Below are 9,532 nucleotides of genomic sequence, written 5' to 3'. Positions count from 1 at the left end.
CCAGCTTGACAACCTGCAGGCCAGATTATCTCACTACAAGTGAATTAGACAGGATGAGCCTGCTATCAGAGGAGGCCCCAATATCACTTCAGTACGTCTACAGGGACCAAGTCTAGCCAAATATAGTTAATGATGCTCGAATAATTATCTAGGAAGTTTCATGTAATTAGGCTGTTGGAAAAAATACTTCAGCTTCTTATTTATACAATTAATATTTACATCAATTTGCTCACATCTTTATTATGACATACTTTATTATACCTCTGACTAAAGAGATACATTCAGTGTATTGTTTGATATATTTGAATGAAACCCATATGCAGTACATATAGTTGTACTGGACAAAAAAAAAAAACTGGACAAAATTGCAATCCATCACTTACTTTGCATGTGCTATTATCTTTAGGCTGAATTACAAATGTATTGTTACTATTATATCTCTGCAGGGTTTTTATCTTCCTGTTTAATCTTACTCTTGAGTTTACATTGTCTTTTTTAGATGTTACTTACACATCTTGTGATCTTATAAGTTATATCTTATTACTTAAAATGGATAACATTTGCATATTTTATTTGTAAAATGGTGGCTCATTATTGTTTTTGAAATGGATTCATTATTCGATGAACACAGTGTAATAAATAATGGAAGACAGTAGTTAGTGGCCAGTAACATGGATAATATGTGAAAAATAGGTTGTATGGTCTAGCGACTGATTTGTGTAATTATTGTGCACATGACAAATAAAATCTTTGAGTCTTGAAGTATTATATTGTAAGTGTTTTGTAAGGTTTTATTTAAAAAAAATCATAAAAAAGAGGTTAATTGAGTAAAGAAATACCATATTCCCTCTCAAATATAGCAGCGATAGAGTAGAATTATAAAGTTGCATGTTGAAGTATTGTGTAAGTCTGACCTGACACACACTGTAGAACCTACAGTATATACAGTACCAGAGGCTGGATGTGTGGATGGACAGATGTGCAGATAAACAGATGTGTAGACAAGTGCAGATGGACAGATGTGTTGAAGGATGCGCAGATATGTGTAGATAAATGTATAGATAGACATATAGATGTCTAGATTGGCAGATGTATAGATGGATAGACTTGTAGATGGACAGATGATATGTAGGAGACAGATGTGCAGATGGACATGTGTCGATGGATGAACAGATAGACATGTGTTCAACGTGTAGATAGACAGATGTGCAGACGGACATGGGTAGATAAAGGTGTAGATAAAGGTGTGTGGATAGACAGATGTGTTTATAGTCACTGTCCGCGCGGTGCTGATGTTGCAGGGAGGGGCGTGACGTCACGGGACAGGACGGGAGGAAGAGGCGAAGGGGGAGAGAAGAGGGGGAAGGAGAAGGGACGGAGGAGGAATCGGGGGGATGACTGCATCAAAGGCAAAAAAAACAAACAAACAAAAAACAAAAAAGACCCCAACCATGAGTCGTGTAAATCACAGTGGTCACCGCTCTGTTCACAGTTTTCCGCAATAAATGACGAGCCGCCCCGGTAAGGTAATTATCATCTTTCATTTTGCACGCCTTCTTCTTCTTCTTCCTCCTCCAACACAGCTGGGAGGATCGTGTGCTCGTCACGGTCAACGACACCATGTGAAGTCGAGGAAAATGTCGAGCATCGTTTGATAAATTCACTTTGAAAAGAAGCGATCAATCGGTTCCGCGTCTACAAAAAGGATTTGTAATGGTCAGATGTTTCATTTGCGTTCGAGCGCCTGTGTCACGTTGTCCTTGTAAATGTCTCGTGAGCCTTCACCACCAACGCCAGCGGCCCCATTGTGTCCGACCCGAGCTCCCTCCATGAAAAATTAAAATGGAAACAGGCTCCATAAGCGCGGTGCCGCATACTACACTGCTGTGGTCCGCCACGGAGAGCACATGGGCTCTGCGCACACTAACATGCGCATTGGTTGCAGTGCGTCGTGCCCATCGTAGCTGTGTGCCGATGACTGCAGTGTCGTGTTGGTGGAGCTACACAACCATCAGTAGTGCTCAGTTACACACGTGCTCCCGTGATGCTCCTGTGTGACCTCTAATATGAACAATACAAGTTTCCATCTCTGAGTCTCAGCTTGACACCGCGCTTTTTTCTCTTTCTGCAGTGTAAGCTGGCTTGAGAGAGAGAGAGATGTCATCTCCGGGCATGGGCACCCCCACCGACCCCCTCTTGGCCAGCCCAGGGGGGAGGTTATCCACAGCTCAGGAAGGTATCTGGAGGAGCTCGCTCCCCAAAACTGCCAGCTTCCCAACGTCCACCACCCGGCACCTCAGTCACCGAGCCAACAACTTCCAGAGACAGCCGAAGCGGCGGAAGTTGATAAGACCCTCTCCGCCTCCACCGCCCAACACACCCTGTCCTCTGGACCAGCTGGACCTCAGTGAACTTCCTCCGAGACGCACCTTCCATGAGCTGCTCTTCAATGGCTGCATCCTGTTTGGGATTGAATTCAGCTATGCCATGGAAACAGCTTATGTGACGCCTGTGCTTCTACAGATGGGCCTCCCCGATCAGTTCTACAGCTTGGTTTGGTTTATTAGCCCAATACTTGGTGAGTGAACAACTAATGGAAATTGACACGTGATACATATATGAAATCAATAATCCCGTCGCTCTCACTCACATCTAACTCTGTCCTCTGTCTGTTGGGTGAAAGGATTCCTCGTTCAGCCTCTCATTGGAGCCTGGAGTGATCGATGTACATCACGGTTTGGGCGAAGGAGACCATTCATATTTGCCTTGGCTATAGGTAAGAAATGTTAAAAGAGGACTCAATTAAGTTGGGATACCTACAAGAGACACATTTAACTAAGAACATTTAAAACAGAACAGCAGGGGCTTATAATTGTGACTTTTAGTCCATATAATGAAGAAACTAGAATGGCAATCAATAGAGCGCAAATCATTTTCAAGGCCCAGCAGTCAATTTTTAATTTTACATACTCATAGATATCAGATCCCTAAATATGACTGATTTTCCTATCAAGATCTGTGAACTATTCCCTGGGAAAGCAGAAATATTTTTTGAAAAGTGTTCAGTCTCACAATTTTAAAGAAAGAGAAAAAAGTAATTCCTGGATCTGCCCTCTGATCCAGATCTGCACCAAAATGTAATTGCTTCTTGATCCAGATCCGTTTGCAGACCTACACACATACAAATCAACCAACAAATGAAAAGACCAGGGTGAAAACTTGCAAGATGTCCATATAAATCTAACATTGACTTTTTCTACCTCATAGGGGCTTTGCTTGGTCTAACCCTGGTGCTGAATGGGCGAGACATTGGAGGAGCTCTGGATGACACAGCTTTAAATCACAAGTGGGGGATTGTCCTGACGATATGTGGTGTGGTCCTGATGGACTTTAGTGCTGATTCAGCCGACAATCCAAGCCATGCCTACATGATGGATGTATGCAGTCCAGAAGACCAGGATCGGGGGCTGAACATCCATGCACTGCTGGCAGGTAAGAAAACACTTTACTAGGAAAAAAACACATAATGACTTTATTATTACACTGTTTAATTTATATGACAGAAGATAGAAACTCTAGCTATTATTCTTATGACAATCAGGGGAAAGACAAGCAGAAATAGAGCTTCAAGAAATGATCATCTTCTGGAAAACATTCTATAAAAGGTTGACTTTTTATCACACTCTTATTTGTATTTTCTTAAAAGGACTAGGAGGTGGGTTTGGTTACATCGTGGGTGGCATCAACTGGGACCAGACACAGTTTGGAAGGTCGATGGGAGGTCAACTGCGGGTTATATACCTGTTTACGAGCATCACTTTGGTGATCGCCACAGCCATGACTCTGATGAGTATCCCTGAGCGGCCGCTACCAAAGAGCCAGCCAAACAAAAACTCCAAAAACCTTCTGAAGAGCCCCAGTCTTCCCCTCCCTCCCTCCCCTCCTGTCCGCCCAGGATCCAATTTGGGACTGGACGAAGAAGATGAGGATGGTCTTTACAGCTACAATTTCACAAAATCTCACCCTCCCGACCCTCTGGCCCATTCTTGCAGTGCCAATGCATGCCTCTGTGCCGGCCTCAGTAGCCCCATATCGCCACTGAGCCCCCTCACTCCAAAATACGGCAGCTTCATCAGTAGGGACAGCTCATTAACTGGCATCAATGAGTTTGCCTCCTCATTAGGAACCTCCTACATAGACAGTGTGCTCATAGACTGCTACACGGGTCAGCAGACACCACAAGCCCTCGCCCCGAATTCCACCACTGCACCGTTGCCTCCAGGGGACTCCCCTCTTCCAGAGGGATCCACACAGGGGACAGGGAGTCATCCTGTAGGACAGACCCAGGCTGAGGTGGCGTCTCATCCCGGCGCAGAAGCTCAGGATGCCGAAGCGCCCCAGCCCGAGGGAGATGCACAATCTCATGGAGCATCTCAGGTCACAGCTGGAGGTCAGCCAGGTGTGGGGTCACACCGGGGCTCCGCCGCTGGTATCCTGAAGAGACCCCAGAGTCTTGCACTAATAGAGGAGCCCATGGCAACGCAGGTTGTCGGGCTGGAGAACGGACGCAGAAGAACAGTGACCTTCAGCCAGCAGGTCAGACACATATTTTGAAAAGGACAAAAGCTGCTCACTCAGTAGCCACCATGGCATTTTCTGAACACAATGCCTGTCTCTTTTTCTCCGACTTAGGTTGCAAACATTTTGCTGAATGGAGTGCGGTATGAGAGTGATCTGAGTGAGAATGTGGAGACAGGAGAATCCCAAATGTCAATGAAGCTGCTGTGTATAGCCATCTACAGGATGCCTCCTTCCCTGCGGAGTTTATGCACTAATCATTTTTTGGGTGAGAGAAATCCTTTCCATTTAAAATTCAGTTCCGTCAAGAACCCTGCAACATCTTAGAGGCGGCCTGTTTTGTATTTCAAATGAACTGAGTTAATAGGCTTTGCATCTCTCTGTGCTGCAGGCTGGCTGTCCTTTGAAGGCATGCTGCTCTTCTACACCGACTTCATGGGGGAGGTTGTGTTCAAAGGAGACCCCAAAGCACCCCACGACTCTGAGGCTTACCAACGCTACAATGCTGGCGTTAGCATGGGCTGCTGGGGCATGTGCATCTATGCATTCAGTGCTGCTTTCTACTCAGGTAAACTACACTTTTAATCACACAATGATTTGGATGTTAGCATAGCTCTGCCCTGGGAAGATTAATTACTTACCCTTGTTGAATTTTCTTTGCAGTAATTTGTCATCCTAACAGTTTAACATTTCTCCTCTGTGTGTCTCTCTGTTTCCTCTTCGAACTTTCAGCCATATTGGAGAAACTAGAGGAGCGTTTCTCTCTTCGCACTCTGTATTTTTTTGCCTACTTGGCGTTTGGTTTGGGCACAGGCCTTGCCACACTGTCCACCAACCTCTACGTGGTACTGTCCCTCTGTGTCACCTACGGGGTGCTCTTCTCCTCACTATGCACGCTGCCTTACTCTCTGCTGTGTGAATACTACCAGAGCCCTCAGGTTAGTCTCTAGGTACAGCATGTGCAGGACTAACATTCACTAATTTGTAGTTATATAGTATTTTTACAACTTAAAATAATCCCTTAAATGCTTATACTCTGTTGCCAAGAGATAAATAAGAAGATTGATACCACTATTCAACCAGTCTGTTAAATATGAAATATGATAAATCTACAACCAGCTAATTTTATTTGTCACACCACCCAAACAGTTGTCTAGCTGAGCTTTGCACAAAGACTGGTAACAGTTAGCTGGTAATGTCATCCACCTACCACCTCTGACACTCAATAATTACCTTAATAAACAATAAATACACAAAAGCCGTTTTCAGACATGACCTGCAGGTAAAAAATCTGGAGAATTGGCTACAGAGTTTGTCTGCAGTTTGCCTTTCACTCATGCACAACACAGCGGGAGGTTCTCTGCACACACAACAGCAACAAATCCTCTGCATTATTTAGGCTCTGGTGCAGCCGGGTGCAGCAGGCAGAGGGCGGAAGCGACATATTAACTCCACTGTGTAGATCACATGATTTTCTCTACATCACACTGACACCAATGTCGGCTCTTATAACCATAAACTCTCTTTACATAATATTGCGTCATATGCCATATGTGTATGCAGTTTCTCCCGAAGATATTTGTTTTCTTTTAGTTTTTTTCATTTTTGCGCCTGTCGCTTGTTAGAAACGCCATCAACCCCCCCCACTCAGTCGTGGTGAACCCAGCGAGGATCCCCTGCTGTGCTATCACATCGATTTCTCCTGAATTTTAACGGACGTTACACTTGGAGGCCAGGCACAGAACATCCACAGAAACTGTGGAGCCTCTCACTCTAACATGCACCTCTTCCAGAGAGAGAATACAGAGTATCTGCAGAGTTCAGTGTATTTCTGAAAGCAGTTTAGGTTAGATATAGGTGACACTAGAAGGTATACCTCCACTAAGGCTAATGCCCCATCTTACCATGAAACTGAAAAACGTCTGAGATCCACTTTAAATTTGAATGGATTCTTCTTTGGGTTATGACTCACCTCTCCAAAAATGTCATGTAAATCAGTTCAGCAGATTTTGCGTAATCATGAAAACTAACAAACAAACTAATAATACTATAACGCAGATGGTTGAGGTAACTAAACAAGGGTGGAGCAGGTGATCACAAAGAGCGGGAAAGTAGACAAAGACAGGAAGTGAAGTTATCAGAAATTAGATCCAATGGTGAGTACAAAATAAAGCAGGAAGTAATGAATTAAAATTGCCCCCAACAGACGCAAATCCAAAAACCAAATGCAAGGAAGACAATCGGCGAAATTCCTTAACAGTGAATACAACAAAAGATCCACAAAGAAATCAAACCTTTCACAAAAAGTTCCAGACACATCACAGTAGGATTGTTCGGCCTTAGCAGAGGAATATGCTCTACTTAGTGACATTGTTGTTTACATTCTAAATCTTATTCGTTTAATCCCAAAGTGTAAAAACAACACATTAAGGTTTTATGTTTCTTTAGCTGCAGAGTTTCTACTAAGCAGATTTTGTTCCCTTAAGCTCACAGAGCCAGGTGAACTGCTCCCCTGTTCACAGTGTGAGCCAATCGGCTGCTGGTGGCTGCTTCATAATAATTGCAGTGATATAAAAGTGGTATCAATCCTCCTATGTAGCTCTCAGAAAAGACAATTAGGCATCATTTAAATAATACTTTGAACAGTGTGGTTAGATTTAGCACCTTAACTCAACTTTTTCATGTGTGTCCCACAGTTTTGTGGCTCATCAGAGGAAGGGACCAGACGAGGGATGGGGGTGGACATCTCTCTGCTCAGCTGCCAGTATTTCCTGGCTCAGATCCTGGTCTCTGTGGCGATGGGACCTCTGACCTCATTGGTGGGTGGGGCCCAGGGAGTGATGTACTTTTCAAGCCTGATGTCATTCGTGGGCTGCCTGTACTCCTCCCTCTTCGTGGTGTACCAGCTGCCCCCCCCTGAGGGTGAGCCCACCGATAGCGAGACCCAGCCACTATTGGTGCACATTTAGAGAAGCCTCTTAATTTACCTCACAGTCACGCACACACACATATGCACACACTCAATGACGCACGCTGTCGCTCTGTGTCTGAATGTTGACCTTCCCAACACCGATAGGACAGACGCACTGTACATCCTGCCGCACACTGTACAGCACAACTCCATATATTGTCTCACGCTAATCAGCACTACTTTTCTCAGAGCTAGACAGACAGACAGACATTGGCCACTGCTCTAATCTGTGTATACACAACCAGTGTGTTCATACAGTGTGTGTGCCCATGCATTTTTTCCTAACATTTCCTAAGGAGTGTGTGACCTTTTTGAGTTGAAGTGTGAGACTGGATTTATTTGTGCGTTTGAGAGAGAGTGTGCGAGTGACCTCTTTGAGTATAGATCCTGTGTCTGATTCTTTGCTGTAAAATCTTTCGTCCTCTTTTCTTGCTTGTTGATATTTAGTATAGAAATGTCAATCACCACACACACACACACACACACACACACACACACACACACAGGCTAACCACAGCTTTCCCCTGTTTTCTTCCTTTTATCAGTTGCCTAACGTCTGCATGAGCTGCGCTGTAACCTCTCAAAGCCTTGTGTTTTGTTTCTGTCACACAGCCAAAGGGAATGTCTACCTGCCTGTTTCTCTGAGTTAGCAATATTAGCATCACACCCGAAGCAGGATTTTCTGACTCAATGAATGTGCTGCCAGTGACCGCCCACCGTCAACAGTTCATTCGAGAGATCTTTCACATTAATTTAGCATTGACAGCATACACATACACAATAATTATGTAAAGGTGAAGAGTGCTTTATGGCAGTTGCAGTCTTGAAGGGCTTCCCATTTTATATTTTAACAGGCAAAATAAACCAACAACACTTTTCCACACGATCATTCAGTCATTCAGTGACGTATCCCCAAATTTTACAGTTTAGTGCTGGGTGACGCTTAATCAAGCCCCGAGTATGAATACAATGACAATTAATTCCTTAATCAGCACAGAGCCATGACTAATAGGATGACTCACGCTAACGCGCTTGTACACACAACTTTTAAAAAAACACAGAGAAATGTGTACTGGTGGCAAATTCTGTCTGGGCCCTCACTAAGCCAAGGACAGCTCAGTGAGCTGTCACCCTGCTCCTGGCCATACCTTTGTAATAATGACAGTGATTCTTGTCATTATCAGGAAGAGGAGAAGTTGAAACTGGGGTGTGAATCAACATTCAGTCGGAAACCGAACAAAACGGAAGAACAGAGAAGACTCATGTGAACTATGGGTAACCCTGAAGGTGGACAACAATGAAAGAAAAGACTGGGGGAGGGGTTCATAGAGCCAGCAGCAAGTACTTATTGTCATCATTAGGACGCATGCTTTAAGGTAGTAGGCTTCTGCTCCACCGCCCTCTGCCCATCAACTCAGTGTAGTGATCACTTAACATTTGTTGGCAGCGTTTCTCACAGGAAACTTAATTTCTTTTCCATCCTTAAGAAGCCATCTTCATTAGCAGAATAGTCCATATGATTTATTTTCTACATGTTTTGTGCCATGGCTAACTGCTTCGTCTGTTGGGCCCTCAGCAGACACCAGGTCTGAATTCAGGGCTGTAACATAAACTTTTGTAACATGTTTTAAGCCTTTCATTATGAGGTTGACCGGCTCTCAACATTATGGTGCCAGCCATAATTGCTGCCTCTGCAGAATGTCAATAATTGGCTTTTACAGCCTAAAGACTGACTGGATGCACCATGCTAATGTTTCTGAGGAAACTGCAATTGTATGGATCATGCTGTTGCAGCTTGCTATATAAGAAAAACACATTTTGAGTTGTTGTGTTCTATGGTACCACCTATTGCTCAATACTAGCAGTGTTACTGTAAAAGCTACTTTTATTCAGGGTTCTGTTCAAACTAAAAAGGATTTTTGCCATTTTAGACTCCTGTGTCAATTATTGTTTCTACCACTGATTGTCTTTGTCACCCAAACC

The 9,532-nt window shown here is 44.0% G+C and overlaps 1 protein-coding gene across 4 annotated transcripts; it reads left to right on the top strand.

Annotated features, from left to right (window-relative positions):
• Nucleotides 1–1,219: 1,219 nt before the first annotated feature.
• On the top strand, nucleotides 1,220–9,474 carry slc45a1 (solute carrier family 45 member 1). 4 transcript variants are annotated; one of them, XM_020101445.2, is made up of 10 exons: nucleotides 1,227–1,526; nucleotides 2,132–2,578; nucleotides 2,684–2,776; nucleotides 3,268–3,492; nucleotides 3,707–4,596; nucleotides 4,693–4,846; nucleotides 4,970–5,146; nucleotides 5,311–5,516; nucleotides 7,275–7,500; nucleotides 8,734–9,474. In XM_020101445.2, the coding sequence occupies exons 2-10, from the start codon at nucleotides 2,158–2,160 to the stop codon at nucleotides 8,760–8,762; spliced, it is 2,421 nt and encodes an 806-aa protein (XP_019957004.1). In that variant the 5' UTR covers nucleotides 1,227–1,526; nucleotides 2,132–2,157; the 3' UTR covers nucleotides 8,763–9,474. The 4 variants fall into 4 exon arrangements, with proteins under 4 accessions (XP_069391569.1, XP_019957005.1, XP_019957003.1 ...); XM_020101446.2 differs by lacking the exon at nucleotides 5,311–5,516 and having other exon boundaries at nucleotides 1,221–1,526; XM_020101444.2 differs by having other exon boundaries at nucleotides 1,223–1,526; nucleotides 7,275–9,474.
• Nucleotides 9,475–9,532: the final 58 nt, after the last annotated feature.

This window comes from Paralichthys olivaceus, chromosome 2 (genome assembly GCF_024713975.1).
Source record: "Paralichthys olivaceus isolate ysfri-2021 chromosome 2, ASM2471397v2, whole genome shotgun sequence".
Lineage (NCBI taxonomy): Eukaryota > Metazoa > Chordata > Actinopteri > Pleuronectiformes > Paralichthyidae > Paralichthys > Paralichthys olivaceus.
Note: the sequence above shows the minus strand (reverse complement) of the source record. Positions and strands in the feature narration are given on the sequence as shown.

Excerpts from the sequence above, each read along its gene's own strand:
- slc45a1 (XM_020101444.2), top strand. The coding sequence starts at position 2,158 with ATGTCATCTCCGGGCATGGGCACCCCCACCGACCCCCTCTTGGCCAGC. Across the intron at positions 2,777-3,267 it reads CATATTTGCCTTGGCTATAG|GGGCTTTGCTTGGTCTAACC; the intron begins GTAAGAAATGTT and ends TCTACCTCATAG. Across the intron at positions 3,493-3,706 it reads CATCCATGCACTGCTGGCAG|GACTAGGAGGTGGGTTTGGT; the intron begins GTAAGAAAACAC and ends TTTTCTTAAAAG.